Genomic DNA, 12,856 nt, shown 5'->3' with positions numbered 1-12,856 from the left:
TTCTCCGCGAAGCCGGGCCTCCTCAACGCCCATCTCGCCTCCCCGCCCACCTCCCTTTCCGCAGATTCCCAGCACCTCGTCTGGGGACCCCGCCCTCCAATCCTGGCCACGCTCCTTCCCGAGCCTCCCACTCAGCCCCAGTCCTGCCTTGGAGCCACGCCCCTCCCTTCCCGCCCCGCCTTCACCCAACCCTGGCCCTACCCCTACAGGCCTCACAACTCTAGTCCCGCCCTTTTTTGTTACCGGTTTCGGCCACGCTTCACCTTCCCTCACCCGTCGAACTACCGCCACACCCCTTATTTCAGGCCTAGATCCCAAATGGGGACGTTTTCTTCTCTCAGCTCAACGTAGTCAAAGCTGTTCCCGCTCCCAGTCAGGCCCTACCCATCTCTCTACTTTCAACCCCTTCTCAGGGTTTTTACATCGCCAGCTCAGCTGGGCCTGCCTACTCCCCTCTACCACCAGAGGCTAACTAGAATGGTTTTAAGATTAAAAAATCTAAAACTCTACTTTGTCTAAAGACAGATAAAGAAACGCTATAACTGGAATGGCATGCTTACTCAGAAGTTAAAGGGTTTCAAACAGAGAGGAAGAAGGGAAACAACAGCAACAACAAAAAAGTCATTCTAAGGAGTAGACTAGGTTTACTAGGCTTTCTTTAGCCCAGTGGTTCTCAAACTTTAGTGTGCCCAGCTTAGGCATTAGCTTGTTCCATCCTACATGGAGAGTTTGTTAAAAGTTTCCTGGGCCCCATCTGAACAGCTTGATTGAGGAGGTTCAGGGTCGGGTTCATGGATTTGCATTTCTCATTTCCAGCAAACAGTAGCCTTTGCTGCTGGTCTGAGAACTACTGCCTGGAACCATTTTTCTCCAAACCCAGCAATAGCTTAATGGTAACTACCCTATATTCAAGGTACATTTTAAAAGAAGTAATCCCTCCTTCATCCAATGGGTGTTCAAATCAGAGTCCCAAGGAACAGAGAACATGCTAACTTGGCATGCAGGAACCAGCATACCATGATTTTGGTCTCAAGATCGATCCCTAGAAAAATCCATTTGTACCATTTCTCAACCTCTTGGCTGTTGCAAAACATGTTGCTCATTAAATATGTAATGAAAGCAAACTTGGTACCACTTTCACTTTGGCCAGGAGTGATCCTACCAGCAAGATGATAACACTAAGTTGGCTCTGTAGCAGTCATAACGTATCTCCTTAATCATCTCACGTCCCAAGCTGGCCCCTTTTCCTGCTTCACTCATGAGAAACTCACATCGTCATATTGCCACCATTGACATGTCAAGTCCAAACAAGTTGCCTTAAGTAGAGCCCAGAAAAGAAACACTTTCTGTTTCGTTCTTTTTCCCCCCTAAGAATGTTGATTGTTATCTGGTCAGTCTCTTAAAATGACAACTCTTTCCTACATTGATTATGGAGCTAGTCTTTGTTTCTACTCTGTATACCTATAACATGTCTACCTTAGCCCTTGAAAGACATAGAAAAGATTCTTCTAAGTGTAAAGCCCCCATGTACCTGACGTATGATGACATACTCCACTGATATCAATAAATGCCAGCCATAGGCACTCAGAATTTTTTGTATAAAGTCAGTAGATATGGTACCATGTGGATGGGTTAGAACTGCAGTGAATCACTCAGTAAAAGTAGCTAAACTCAAGCCAGGATTGGATATTTTACGAAAGTCAGCAGGAGCTTCGGATAACTGTTCAGTGAACAAGGCTTTCTAACTGAATTTAGCTTGTGGTGGGGCAAGAGCAGAAAGCAGTACCCTGCCATCCATCCACTTAGAAGACCAGGCAAAACCCTGAAACACACAGTACCCCTGGAAAACATAACAGATAACTCAAAAAACATACCTATCTCCAAGAAAATACACTCTCATTTTTTTAAAAAAGTGCTTTAACAATTGGGTCAGTTGTCTGTACAGGAAAGGAAATCAATCAACTATGCCTCTGCTCAGAGTGGAAAACAAGTCCATTTTCGGCAGATGCATTTGAAAATTCCATTTGACATGCTAGACATAATTGTAAGGTAAATTATTAAATGTTGAATATAATTGATGATAAAAAAACCCACTGAATTTTGAATTGGTAAAACAAACAGCTCATTTTGAATGTACACATTAATTCTCTTGCCAAGTTGCTTTCAATTTTCTCCCAAAATTGTCTTCCTTTAGGGAGGACGAAAGCCCAAAAATCATCCCAACACCACCACCAAGTGGTGAGATATATTCATAGCACTTTACTTAAATCACATACCTTTTTCTTCCCAAATTGCTAAAGTAAAAGTAGGTCCTGAGAGACTGTAACGATGTAAAAAAAAAAAAAAAGGAAATGAAACGTTGAAAAGTTCAAATGTAAATTAAAAGCTTTATTGAATAAAAATGTTTCAGACTAAGCAAGATTGTAAGAAAGCAGAATATTTTACATCTCTAAAAAATATTAGAGCTAAATCTCTAAAAATGCGTACAAAGAAAAGCCTACAGCTTAAAACACCTCTCTTCCCCACATATAATTTGGAATATCAATTATGTACAACAAATGTTCCAAAGCCTTAATACTAGAATACCCCCAACCCCCAATAAAGGCCTATAATTGGTTTAATTGCACCCTAGGAATACTGTCTGCCATAAAAAATCAATACATTTCAGAGGTGACAGGAATTTTAAAACTAGTGTCTCAGAAATGGGATATCAGAAGTGACATATAAGGTTTGGGAGGAGTCTGTGCTCAAGTGGTTTAAGGTGTTTTTTCCTGTTATTCCTTCTTTAAATTCATTTTGTTCTAACATGCAACATGGCAAACAGCAATATACAAGATCTTATTAAAATATTGTATCTTTCAGCAAATTAGGAGGAGGACATGACCAGAGAAGAAAGCAATAACTTGGGGTATAGTGAAACTCATTGGCAAATATTATCGTTTATTTAGGAGACAGTGGATCTCTTCAAGCACCAAAGGTGCTCAAAAGGTGCTTCAGAAAGATGGTTTTATCTCAAGAATCCAGTTCAGGATGTGGTTTAGAGAGCAGGATGCAAAGCAATAAATTTCTCATATATATTTGAGTAAGAAAATTGAACTAAATTTTAAAAAAGACTAAATATTTGATTTCTTAAGAGATGAATACTAAATAATTAAATTGGTATTCATTTAAAAATATACAAACTGTGCCCTTTATACTAAAGTGCATTCAGTCATGTTTAGGCCCCTAAATCCCTCTGTAGGATTGAATTTTTAGTGTAACAATGTACTATAATAATCATCTATTTCATACTGCCTTTGGGAATATAGTGGAATCTGGACTATATCAGCTGGAATATTCCCTTCATCCCTTAAAAGACCTTAAAGCATTAATGTATATCATCATGGCTAAAATAGAGGATTTAGGTAATGTTATCTCAAGTATTTAGAGATAAGATGCAGTATGGAATTTTTTTCTGAAGCAAGAACTGTTTCCCAAAATTACTTCCATCTAAATGACAGTTCCTGATAAGATAACTGTTTACATCACTCTGATAAAGGGCAGTGGCTCACTAACACTAGCACAAAAGTAAGGCCTGGCAGGATTGCAATTTGTCATTCCTCATCCTCGTCCTCATCGTAGTACCGATTTCTCTTTATCTGCTCCTCTACAGACAGCTCTTTGACTACATCTCCCTCCCAGAATTCCACATCCTGGGACTTCTGATTCTGAGCAGTGAATTCTTTAGCGGGGGTGTTGTCTGCAAAGCTGGACCAATTTGGAGACTTGGGTTCTAGAGGAGATTGCTGTTTAAAAATGTTTCTATCGTCTTCATCTAAGTTTGCACCGTTCTCTACAAGATTCTCACTCCCTGTCTCAAAACCGTAAACTTCCTTACTACTTCTCCTCCCTGCCTCCCCTCCTTTAGGTTCCTTGTTTTGCCAGGTTGTTTTTCCTACACTCCCATTCTTCTCAGAGGTGCTGACATTTTCCACTTGTTTCTTTCCTGCTGCTGCTGTTCCTCCTCCAAACTCCTCACTCTGCTCTGACATGCTCCAGCCCTTCCTGAGAGGCGGGGAAGAGGTTTTTGGGCTCTTTACGGAAGTGGTTCGAAATGAAGCTGCTACAGTGAACGGGCGGCTTCTTTCCTTCAGTGAGGAAGATCGTCTGAGTTTCTTCAGATCCAGATCTACATCCTCTGGAGCTTCAGGCTTGCTGATTTCATCCTCAGGAGGCCATTTGGGCTTGGATACTTTGATCCCTTCCTCCAATGTACTTCCTGAACTGCCAAGTTCAATGGGGGGTGGCCAGGCGATCCTTAACTTCTTAGTTTCAGCTGGTTTGTCTTCTTTCTCTGGCTGAGAGGAGGCCTTGGCTTCCATACTTGCAGTCAGCACACCCACCTTAGCAATGGGGGCATCTTCTACCCCTGGGCTCTGAGGGGTCTCCCCTGCATTTGGAAGCTGGGTTGGCTTCTCCAGTGTCTCTTCATTTTCATTTTTGCTTGCCCACAGATCCTTGTGTGGTCTGTGCCCAAAGCCTTCATCATAGTTCCCTTTAGATTTAAAGAGTTGATTGAAGTGAGGCTTGCAATAGATTCTCCCATGTAATGATGCATATGTCCCTAGACTGTTGTTAAAAGAAAAAAGAACATAAAGTTAACAAATCTGTATACTTTTGTTTATACCAGCAGGCCGAAGTCTGGCAGTTCCAGTATTTTCAGGAGATGGTAAGTGTGAAAAATCTCTTTAAAAGCAGATCAGTCACCTAAGATTCTCTACCCTTTTTAAGCACAATTGTTTTATTATCCTTATAAAAAACATACTCACTTCCACACCTAAACTTTCACAAGACCTTCTTCTATCTGATTTATACTCCCATTTTCTTTTCTTTTTTTAATCCTCACCTACGGATGTACTTATTGATTTTAGAGAGTGAGGAAGGGAGGGAGGGAAGACGATGGCAGGAGGCGCAGGGAGAGATATGTGAGAGAGGAACATCGATATTGGTTGCCTCTTGTACACACCCCAGCTGGGGATCGAACCCACAACCGTTTGTGGTACAGGACAATGCTCCAACCAAATGAGCCACCCAGCCAGGGCTTGTGCTCCCATTTTCAAATGATTTTATTACCCTTTGTCAAAACTGTTTAAAAAACATAACTTCATCCAGGAAGTCTTACCTAGGCAATCCCACCTATTTCTGATCACTCATGTATTTCCTAAGAATTTATAACCTACAGCTAGTTATAATGATATTCTTTTGTTAAAAGTCGAATATTCTCCCTCCTTGTTTTCCATCTGTGTTAAAATTTAAAAGCACACCTCTACAGGAATGGGTACAATGTGCTGCAAACAGCTGGCACTCGACAGATAGTAGTGACTTTAAATACAAGTAAGCTACAGTTAATAGGAGAATGGTGAGCAGTAGCTGGGAAGTAAGTCTACCTGCATGTCAGTGCTGGACTGGCTTTTAAGAGATTTGGTGTCTCTCAGGGTAACAAATTTCAAAGGGGGTATAAAAACAGCAGCATTTCCACAGAAGAAATAAAAAAATTAAAAACTCAGAAAAATGTGCTTTGGAGAAAAAATACAGTGAACAAAAAAACCAAACCAAACCAAAACAAACAAACAACAACAAAAACCAATCAGGCTTGGCCAGGTAGCTCAGTTGGTTAGAGCATCATCCTGATACACCAAGGTTGTGGGTTTGATCCCCAGTCAGGGCACATATATAAGAATCAACCAATGAAAGCATAAATAAGTGGAAAAATAAAGGTTTCTTTCTCTCTCCCTTCCTCTTTCACTCTAAAACCAATCAATCAAGAGCATTTTAGAAGGGATGTTTGCTCTGGAAGGAAAGCTAGAGGAAGTAACATTTTGATTACTCCCTTTCCTAGACTCTATAATTTAAATGCATTAATATAGAATATTTCTCCAATTTGCCACATTGACATCCATACTTTGAGTTACTTGGAAGAAATGATAGAAATAATGATTATTTTCTCAGAAAGAAAATGAAGCCACATACAGAAAAATACATGTTCTTTAGGGTCTATTCTTATTGCTATTGTTACCATTTACACAGTGCTCGGGACATGCTGAAGGGCTCAGACAAGTATCCTCCTGACGTTTCTTAACTTTATGATCCTATGATACCAAGGGAAAACATGGTACTGAATTAGGTCACAGGGAGTTTTACCTGCAACCCTATTATTTAAACTTCAGTCCTAACACGTAAATTAACATATCAATGTACCAAGAAGTTCCAAACACTGCTATCATGTGCTATGAAATACTTGTCACTAAATGTTACTTTTCACCTTTTTAAGGGGTCTTCAACTAATAGTATACCAGCAGCACAATAGCTGTTAGTACCACTGTTCTAAAAACCAAAGAAAGACTCCCTCCAGAGGTCCAACTATACAGAGAGATGGCTTGTTTTAGTCTGGCTTACCTAAGTTTGTTGTTGCAATAGGAGCAACGGAAGCAGCTGATGTGAAACACTTGCTGGTTGGCCAAGAGACGTTCCATTGGGTAGACGGTCTTCTGACATTCCACGCAGGTCTCTCTTGCAGGTGCCTGAAACTTCTAGGAAAAGGAAAAGGAAAAGGACAACTTTAACTTAGCATAGGCAGTGATGAGTTAGTATTCTGCTGAGATGGGTCCTGAAATTTACTTTGTTATCTAAGGGCTCCCTAACCTGGTCTGTCAACTCTCACAGGAACACTAAGTCTGCTCTGGTTCTATCAGCTGACTCTTTGAAGCCAAGAGGCTGTCCTGAATTCCCTTCCCATACTGTTTGGCCGCCCTGAGTGTAGCAGCCACTGAGGGTGGGTAGGACTAGGGCTGGACTGCAGAGAAAAGCTTAGACAGGCCACAGCATACACAAAATGTTTCCACAGACAGGAAATTAGGGGAAAATATCACACACAAGGAGAAGAAGTTTAATTGTTTCATTCAAGTGCCAAAGAAAAAACAGGATAGACTTTTATGAGAACAAATTCTAAAGGGGAAGGTTTTCAAGGAGAGGAAGAGTATTTGGCTTTGAGAATTAGGAAAAGACACTTTGATAAAGCATCTTTTAGTTCCCCCTGCTTATAATCTTGACTTGCTTAATTCACTAGGCATAGCATTTTTTAAAGAAGTCAAAACTGACGCATAAATGGAACCATTTAACAGAGACAAAAGTATTTTATTAGGACTCCAGGAAAAAGTGTAGCCCAATAAAGTTATAGGTTCTATCACCTTTTAAAAAACCAGTGGAGAATAAAACAAATGTAATGGGGAGTGGGAAGTCAAAACTGACTGGGAATTACAAACTGCTTGTGAAGTGTGGAACAGGCTGGTAAACCCAATCCTAAAGAACAGAAAAGACTTGGTATTCTAGCACCAAGGAAAGCCAGAATTGCAAGTTTGTAAGTTTTTACATGCTAATGATTACAGGGCTACTAGGGGTGGGCATCAAGTCCGCAGGCCTGTGTAACCCTTGACTTGCCCCAACGGAAGCACCTCAACCAGTAAATGCATAAGCAGCTTAGGATAAGGTGGCCAGGAAGCTCTCACAGGCACGTTGGTGGCTCCTTTGCTGCCAAGACCAGTGTGGTGGGAAATAATGCAAATTAGAACCCGAATGGGTAAGGTAAGCCTAAAATAAATCAGGTATGGGCAAGATGGAATTTTAATTAACAAAAAAACTGAAAATAGACCCATAAAAAATTCACACTTCTGGTTCACTTGTCACATAATTCATTAGGAGGTAAAGCAAAAAATAGGAATGTTTTTTCAAGCACATTTGGACAGGAAATGAGAACAGAAAATGGGCATAAAATGGAAGTAAAGGGAAACATCTGTAAAAAGGAGCTTAATAAAATTAGTGGGAAACTTCCAAATAGCACCAAAGGATTTAAGAATCAAGGAGCAGAACTGAGTGGAAATGGTTCCTTAATAACTGCCCCCCACCCCCCGCCCCCCCAGGGGTACTATCCTAAAAACGAAAAACTTAAAAGAACCAAAGACCACAGGCTACAACCTAGTTTACTGAGCCTAAGGGAGGTATTTAAACACGGTCAAATGCTACTATATTGAATGTTTTTGGAAATAATTAAGGTATTATATGGAGCTCTGAATTCTTTTTTTCTTATATGAACACTTCCAACAAGATAGGACTTAAAGTAGAGATGTCCTTGAATAGTTTAATTAGGTCTCTCTAAAAGGACGAGGCCCTTGTCTAGCAAGCAAAAGATACATTAAAATGCAGAATAATTGGGTATAATAGTACAATTGAAGCCACTGGAGAGGGCTTGTACAAATCACAATTCACAGAATGCAAAAGTAATAGGCAAATGTATTTATCAGATTGAAAATCTTTTTCAGTTGCAAGGTGAATTCTGTATTTTTTTAACACTGAACTTATGAAAATAAGTATTCATTCTGATCAGTAAAGAAAGAGCAGGAGACAAATTTCACATGGTTTAAGAGGAAACAGGTATTATTCCGCTAAAGGGCAAAGGAGGGTTACAGAGCAGCCCTCCACTGTGCACACACAGAGAATACACTGTAGGAGAGGGGTGCAGCCCAGTGAACAGAAGGGAGAACCTGAGAGAAAGCTGAAAGTTGAGCTCACATTAGGAGGAAAGTGGAAGGCAGGAGCAGAAATTAGGTACCGGGAGCAGGAAGCAGAAGCTGGAAGAGACAAACAGGAACCTTTAATGAATACACAGCATTTGGTGCGCCCTGGAGCGCTTTACTGCAACTGAGCTGTAACTCAGTTACAGACTCAGATCCACGAATAAGACCATGTTTTCTTTCTTTTTCATGTAATTCTGCTAACTGCGGCAGAATCAGCCTCACTCATATCTACCTGAGGCTGGAACATGTCCCAGCTCAGGAGAGAGGGCTTTTATGAGCTTCACCCACACACGGTGTGTTGCATTAACAGTTGTTTAGTGTCTTACTACCTCCCACGCCTGACACACAATGGCTCTCTCTTGAATGGAGCCGTTACCCACACAAGTGAACAATTATTTTTCCTCTTTAATATAGAAATGATACAGGCATACCTTGTTTTATTGTGCTTCACAGGTGATGTGTTTTTTTGTTTGTTTGTTTGTTTACAAATTAAAGGCAAGACCCTCCATCAGCAAATTACAACTCACTTTATTGCAGTGGTCTGGAACCAAACCCAAATAGGCATGAGGTATGCCTATAGATTGCTGCTCAAATATCTCACTAACCACAAGATTCTAACTAGCCAGACCTAACAGATTCCCACTATTCTTATTCATTTTTTACATAACCCCTATTTAATATTATTTAAGGTTTATGAGGCAGCTGCCCAAGGGCCCTTATAGTTTCATAAAGACAAGAGGATGCCAACATGGTATCATGCCAAGTCAGAGTGGCTGCGGCTGTGCCTTCCCTTTATTTCCTCTGTCCTGGGCTCTCAGCCACTTTTCTGTAATTGCCCCCATGTCTATTCAGACAACAGGAAGCGTAGTGAATGCCCACAAATCCCCAGCATTATGCCTGGCGCGCATCCTGCCCATGCTCCCATGGTACGCTCGGTCTTGGCACAGCCACATTTAAAACATTGCCAATACTAGAGTGCTGGACCCTTCTAAAAATCTTTACAATATATATTTTTTTCATTGTGGAAGATGTTTTTCCATTTCCCCTCCCTCACCCTTTTTCACATGTAGAAACTAACACTCCAGAGTCTCAGATGCCTTATCAAAGTTTTCACAGTCAGTAAATTAAAACTTGGAACGACCAACTCACAAACCAAGAGAACATTTTCTAAATTTCCCTGCAATGTTAAATTTCCATATCTAAAGGGAACTCTTTGGGAGAAGAGAGCAAAAAAAGCTAACCCAGATGCAAACAATCTCACTACAGCACTTTGAACAAACTACAGTCTTTGTTTCAAATTAAAATATGTAGATAATATCTTTGGGATATTTAGGAATAAATGAGGTAATTTATACATAATTGATGTTCATAAACACTGTCGTGTCTTTCCCATCTGAGGGATCTTGCAGGGCCTCTGCTAATCAGCATCTACTTAAAACTATTTTTCCAACAAATTTGCATGACTTCATCTCCATTCTTTCATTCTCCTATCTTAAGTATATTTTTTAGTCTAATGAAGGCTCCAGTTGGGGTATATATGTGTGCTTGGGGAGGCAGCAGCTGGCAACAGGCAGTGAAGCTAACCAGCCTTTAATCACAAGGAAATTCAGAACATCACAAAACGCCTGTCATTCCCTCCTTCCAATTTGTGCAAAATACCTAGGTAATTTAATTAAAATTCTTCACCACACAGTAAATGATTCGGCCAATTCTGTACAGTCTTAACCCTTCCCCAAGCTTTCTGTGAAACTTTTGGAAAGCATTTTGGGGGTATTCACAACTTAAATAGACTGTTCTCCATGTGGAGGAAAGGTTAGTGCTCTGAGAAAGCAGTAATCATGTAGATTGTGAGAAAAGATTCTGGATGCCCTTAGAACATAATTCTGATCACTTTGCAAAAGAGCATAAAACCCCCTAGCCTGCCTGCAGAGGAAGGGACGGCTGGCAGGGCTCGGAGGGCGTGCCGCAGTGCATGTTCTCTCATACAGTCTCCCGTGTTTTCTCCGCACATGCATCAGCAGGACCAGCCAAGGAAGCCTGGGACCGGACTGTCCTGGACACAGTGGGGTATAGTGGGTGTTCCGGGCCAGCTCCATCTCCTTGTATTTCCTCCCTTATCTTCCCCTCGGTGAACATTTAAGGAATAGCTTCTCTCAATGGGAGAACATAAAGCTTAAGAGACTTCTAGATTTCTTGAGTCAAAGTGTTCTGATCCTTTCACAGGGTCCGCTGAGCTCTGCACCCAGAATAACACCATTTTTAAGAGTGAATCTACAACTTCAACTTCATTAGCACCAAGTCTCATCAACTGAGCTATTAGGCCAGTGTTCAAAATATGCAAAAATATACAAACACCCCTACTTTTAAAGATTAGTATCATTTTTTTAATTTAGCTAAAATTTGAAATGAATTGAGTCTCGACCTTAGATGTCCGATTTTCAATAACTGACAAGGCTCTAAGGAAGAGTTTTTCCAGGTTGCATGCAAAAATCTTTTCTGAGTGAGTAAGTTCATTCCTCTCAAAATGAAGAAACAACGTCTGCTGCCTGTTCTATAGCCACAAGATCAACTGTGCAAGAAGGTCTTCCTATAAATGCTAAAGTACCTATATACTTGCAGAATGTAAAGGGTAAATTTGAGGAAGAGAAAATAAACTGCTCTTAAACAAAAGTGGTGAGGTGATTGGGTCCCACCCCAGGCTCTGTGCACCACAACCATTTGAACTTTGAACCATGAGCAAACATAGGCAGTGGGCCAGTTTACTCCAGTCTTTAGACAACGTTCAAAACCTGAGGTGTATGGCTGGTGAAAGCAGGCCTGCCTGCCTTCGACTGCTGAGTGAGTAGGGCCAAAGAAGCAGGCATGGGTCTGGCGAAGGTGCATGTGGCGCTTTACCTCCATCTCCTCTTCGTGGTATGCCAGGGAGACCTAAGTGAGATGTCTGTCACTCATTGTGCAACTCAGACCCTGGAGTCTGCATCATGAAGGATCTTAAAGATCCAACCAAGGACTAGGAGGTCTGGTCTAGTAGTTAAGGGAGGGATTTAAGACTGGATTGAGAATTCAAAAATACTCCAAAACAGATTTCAGTTCTTAGATTAGCCATGGAATTTCCCTAGTCCCTAAGTCACACAGAATCCATGGCCAAGTCCTTGATCCAGAACTATAACCCAAGGACTAACATCTGGGCAGGGCTGCTCTTGGAGAGGAAATTAACCCCATGGCATTTGCTACTTTGTTGGACTCCAAATACTGGAAAAGAAAGTGCTGATGACAGCATGAGCAGATCTCTAAGGCCAGAAGAGAAGGGGGTCATGTTGAGTACATGTGCAAATTCAGTCACTGTAACCGTTCTTCCTCCCTATACTCGTTTTCTCTTGCTACATTCTTTACCCTTTTTGATAAACCTTGCTCTCCTCATGAATCTCTGCTTCCTTTAAAATGTCCATGTTTAGCCCTGACTGATGTAGCTCAGAGGGTTGGGCATCACTCCACAGACCAAAAGGTTGCCGGTTTGACTCCCAGTCAGGGCACATGCCTGGGTTGCGGGCCGGGTCCCCGGTTGGGAGCAATCTGTGTTTCTCTCCTTCTCTTCCTCTCTCCCTTCTCCTTTCTCTAAAAATAAATTTAAAAATATTTAAAAAAATGTTCATGTTTACCTTCTTTATCCCTACCCCCTTTTTAATCCACCCATTAAGTCTTGGATTCTCCCCTTTCCTCACCTGCGTCTTCATCTTTTTAGTGCACTAGAACTTTCCTTAAGGAGCCAGGCAAGCCCACAGTTGAGCGATACAAGCACAGCAGATATGTGCATAAGGATGGGGCAGAACCAACTACCTGAAAACTAATTCTGCCTGCGGAGTTTCTCTCAAAGGTTAAGTTTTGAAACAAAACTTAAGTGACCACCAGAGGAGAAAGACACTAAAGAAATGTGGATATGTTTTGTTATTAATCCCAATGAGTAAATTAGCACAATATCAGCAAAGCGTTCAATTAAAACAAGTCAGCCCTGGACTGTGTGACTCACTCAGGGCCTAGGTTGTGGGTTCGCTCCTCAGTCAGGGCACATGTGAGAGGCAACTGATGAATGTTTCTAACACTGATGTTTCTTTCCCTCTCACTCTTCCTCCCTTTGTCTCTCTATAAAAATCAATAAGCATGTCCTTGGGTGAGGATAAAAGAAAAAAAAAAAAGGAAGTCTGTTTTAATAATAATCAGCCTCCAACAGCTGTTGGATTTTTTTTACC

General features: G+C 41.1%; 1 protein-coding gene across 3 annotated transcripts in view; it reads right to left on the bottom strand.

Annotated features, from left to right (window-relative positions):
* Positions 1–2,489: 2,489 nt before the first annotated feature.
* Positions 2,490–12,856, bottom strand: part of LIMA1 (LIM domain and actin binding 1) — a 77,554-nt gene continuing 67,187 nt past the window's right edge. For all 3 annotated transcript variants that reach the window (XM_054591123.1, XM_054591125.1, XM_054591124.1), the window contains exons 10-11: positions 6,436–6,569; positions 2,490–4,608 (exon numbers count right to left, since the gene is read on the bottom strand). In XM_054591123.1, coding sequence (XP_054447098.1) covers positions 3,594–4,608; positions 6,436–6,569 — 1,149 coding nt within the window. In that variant the 3' untranslated portion in view covers positions 2,490–3,593. The remainder of the gene's footprint in view (positions 4,609–6,435; positions 6,570–12,856) is intronic.

This window comes from Pteronotus mesoamericanus, unplaced genomic scaffold, assembly GCF_021234165.1.
Source record: "Pteronotus mesoamericanus isolate MK-2021 breed Mesoamerican mustached bat unplaced genomic scaffold, CSHL_Meso_final scaffold_21, whole genome shotgun sequence".
Taxonomy (NCBI): domain Eukaryota; kingdom Metazoa; phylum Chordata; class Mammalia; order Chiroptera; family Mormoopidae; genus Pteronotus; species Pteronotus mesoamericanus.
Note: the sequence above shows the minus strand (reverse complement) of the source record. Positions and strands in the feature narration are given on the sequence as shown.